Source organism: Ascidiella aspersa, chromosome 2 (genome assembly GCF_963924565.1).
Source record: "Ascidiella aspersa chromosome 2, kaAscAspe10.2, whole genome shotgun sequence".
In the NCBI taxonomy this organism is placed as follows: domain Eukaryota; kingdom Metazoa; phylum Chordata; class Ascidiacea; order Phlebobranchia; family Ascidiidae; genus Ascidiella; species Ascidiella aspersa.
Genome location: NC_139448.1, coordinates 1,798,355 through 1,802,012, shown reverse-complemented (window position 1 = coordinate 1,802,012; position 3,658 = coordinate 1,798,355). Strand labels below are relative to the sequence as shown.

Genomic DNA, 3,658 nt, shown 5'->3' with positions numbered 1-3,658 from the left:
TAAGAGGATGTTGACAGCCATGTCTGCAGTCAATCGCATGGTTCTTGAAAAAAAAAATTAAACAAAAAAAAAGATAATTCACGACACAAGTTTAACCAACCTTATTATATATGTATGACCTAATAACCAGGTAATGTACGACTTTACAGCTTTTAATTTGTCAATGACGTCATTTGAGAAAAAGTAATGACGTCATTTGATATCGGTCGGTTTGACCAAAGAGCCACAAATATCGGATATCGGAATAAAAGCATCTGTATAACTAATAGCAAATGGACGCTGGTTAGATGCAACGAACATACTCGTACCAAATATATTGGTGGTTTAATGTGCAAAAAGTTTCGGGATTTTGAGTAATGTTGGGTTGTTTTTGCAAATTGCCGCCATTTCACAAGGAGCTTTAATGCAGAAGGTAGAAACATTAAGTAGAAACATGCAGCAAAATTCAACGAGTTGGGCAAAATAAGTAGAAACTAAATGAAAAGCATGTATTTTATATTTCCATTCTGACAAAAATCTAGCAATTCGTCCGAAATAAAGCAGTCAGTTTAAATTTTCTTAAACTGAGTTAATAAACTTTATTTCAGAATTAAAAAAAATAATTAAAACTGGAGGCGTTAAACTTCAGTCAGCAATAAAATGTTTAATTAATATGCGAGAGAGTTCAAAAAGTCCATTGTAATAATATTAATTTGTTCTCTTGCCCAAGCGCATTTTGGCAGTGAGCTCACAACTTGGTCCTAAGCTCTACTTCCCCCAAAGGTTTGCATAGAGTGGGAGAATCGATTGTCTCGCAAATCTCGACCGCTTTGACTGGAACTTGACTGGAACGCGCGTCGCTATGACGTCACCGCTATGACGTCAATTGGTGCGATGACATCACTGGGCTCACTTTAGGCCAAAAACGCCATATTTAACGTTTTTTCCAGATTCGAGTCCTGAAAGGCTCAAAGGCAAAGCATTAGACTGCGGTTCCGTTCGGCGCGGCGCCGTTGGTTCCATTAGCGCCGTTGGCCTTGGTCTGGGGGTTTACCCGGGTGCGAGAAACGCTGACGGCCATGAGGATTGCGGATTTGAGTCCGGAGAGTCTCTGTGTGACGAGTATTGGGCTGATGAGGCAGTAGAGCATCGAGAGAGGTGTGACGAAGTTCACGAGCATCGTGTTGAAGGAAATATCATCGATGACGAAGTCCAGGACGAACATGATCATAATGGGAGCGGAACAAGCAACAAACAGCAGGAACAATGCGATCACGACGCGATGCGAGGCGTTGTAGGCCGCTAAGGTCTTCCGGAGCCCGAACTTCCTCCTGGACGAAGAGCTGATCCCTCCTGCATCTCCACTGTCTCCCTTCTGGCTCCTTCGGACTGCGCACACGGAGTTGCAGAGGAGAACTAGGAGTCCGAGACACTCCAGCGCCCAGAGGATGAAGACTCCAAGGAGGAAAGACTTGGACATGGGAGTGTAGAGCCTGGAGCATCTATCATTCGGACAAATTGCTCTCCCGTCGCCATATGACAACGTACAGCTGCAGGCGCGGGTGCAGTTCCAGTCAGTCATCGCCAGGAGGCCGTAGCACGTTGGAAGAGCCCACACAAGAAGGATGAGGACTCTTGCCTTTCTTCTCTTCAGCTCCGGGTTCATTGAACCTGACTTCTTCTGTGGGTTCTTGAGGCTCCGACCCACCACGTAAGTACAATCCTCAATACCGTAGATGAGAAGCCCTATGTTGCCCGACATGATCAGGGAAAGAGCCAGAGTCATTCCTGGAATGAAGGACAGTGGTTAGAAATGTTTGATAATTTAAATACATTTAAATATTCTAAAACTTTGCGGTAGCCCTGGATAAGTCACTTATACAGCAACAATTTAATATGAAAGTTTGTCTAATTATTCCAAAGTTCGCCTTGGCTCTTTCAAAAATAAAAATAAACGGATGAAAACAAAACAATTTTAACGATTCACAAGGTAATCAAGCGCCATTATATAAAGACAAATTGTATTGAATTCTCGACAAGCTTTCGCACAACCGTGCTTCATCAGGTCAAAGGAGAAATCTTGATGAAGCACGGTTGTGCGAAAGCTTGACGAGATTCAATACAATTTGTCTTTATATAATGACACCTGAACCCTATTTAGAATTAGACAAATACGGACATTTACAAAGGAACAGCATACAAGCGTCTTCATGAGGAAATCAATCACTCACCTTTCCTGAAGGCCCACCAATTGTTGGGGGTCGTCGGTTCGAAGCCGTAGAAGTAGTTGACGAAGTGGTAAAATCCGAGGGCGCTTGTGACCAAGTTTGCGACGAGTGCGCTTGCCACGTAGCGGTATACGTTGTTGTGCTTGAGCTTGGCTCGGTTCAGGAAGATGGCGACCAAGAATGCGAGGTTCTCGAAAGCTACAAGCGCTGGGAGGACCGAGATGCCCTGTGGGGAGGAAGAGGAGTGAGAAAAATGGCCTTTGTTGCGTCATTGATTCTTGTTGTTTTTCAAAATATACTGTTTTACACCAGTGGAGATTCATATATTCTCAAGTGTGACGCGAATTTGTTTTTTTGAAAGGTTCTTTGAAAAATATCTACTCGTTTTTTTTGAAATACCAATTTTTTAGTGAATTTATTTAAAAAAAAAACTCTTGCAGTTCAAAGACAGATTTTAAAGCACACTATCCATTAGAAAACTGATAATATTAAGATATTTAGTATTCTCCCCATCGCTCTGTTTACGGGCGATTTTCAAGTTATTTGTTTACCGCGAAGTTTAACAACAATCATGTTTATAATGGCTATAACCGATAGATTGAGGTACACATGTGCCTATTTACAAATATTTGGTAAAAAATAAGTGAGAAAACGTCGGTACATTGAATAAAAAAAATATTTCCGAAAAAACAATTTAACAATTCATACAATAACTGGCAGTAAGAGTATAAAGTGATAAGAGATTGGTAGACTTAACGTTGAATATAAGTGACTGACAGCCAACCTGGACGTAAGCCTCCCTAAGTGGCCCACACTTGTACTCCACCGCCACGGATAGATTGCCATCGGTGGCCAGACCCTGGTGGTCCGTGTTAAGCTGCACCACGTTGTTCTGCAGGTCGGGGAAGAACCGCGGGGAAATCCCTGAACTGCGATTTATCGCGCTTGACATTTTCAGTTTCTTTTCCACTGATTAAGGATTGTCGTTTATTTGACTATAATTAGTTCAATTTTTTGCTATTTATGCAAAAAAGAAAATAAGGATTATAAAATGTATTTTTCTCATAACTCCAGTGGGCTTTGCAAATTTTTTTTTCCGTTTATCGATATAACACTATCTGACTGCCATTCAAAATCATTGCAAAACAAGAAATTCGACGCTTTCATTTCAAAGAACAAACAGCTATTACGTATTTTGTGGGATATCTGTGTATTTTTAAAACGTTTTTCAACGTACATTGACACGACACTCTACGAATACATAATTGTAAACCACTGCGTAGTATCAACAGTCAACCCTCATTGAGAGGAATTAACCATTAAGGCTGGTTCACATTAGGCGTGTTAAGCATCTAGATTCAAGCGCTAGCGTCCAACAGTTCACACACAGTGTCAGTGTTGCTGGTTTTATGAATTATTCTCTCACTTTTAGCTTTTTTCATTAAGCAAAC

The 3,658-nt window shown here is 41.1% G+C and overlaps 1 protein-coding gene across 1 annotated transcript; it reads right to left on the bottom strand.

The window, feature by feature from the left end:
* Positions 1–524: 524 nt before the first annotated feature.
* Positions 525–3,219, bottom strand: LOC146163078 (uncharacterized). Its single transcript, XM_083382401.1, has 3 exons — positions 2,992–3,219; positions 2,211–2,433; positions 525–1,767 (listed from the first exon to the last, which is right to left on the bottom strand). The coding sequence occupies exons 1-3, from the start codon at positions 3,157–3,159 to the stop codon at positions 962–964; spliced, it is 1,197 nt and encodes a 398-aa protein (XP_083238527.1). The 5' UTR covers positions 3,160–3,219; the 3' UTR covers positions 525–961.
* Positions 3,220–3,658: the final 439 nt, after the last annotated feature.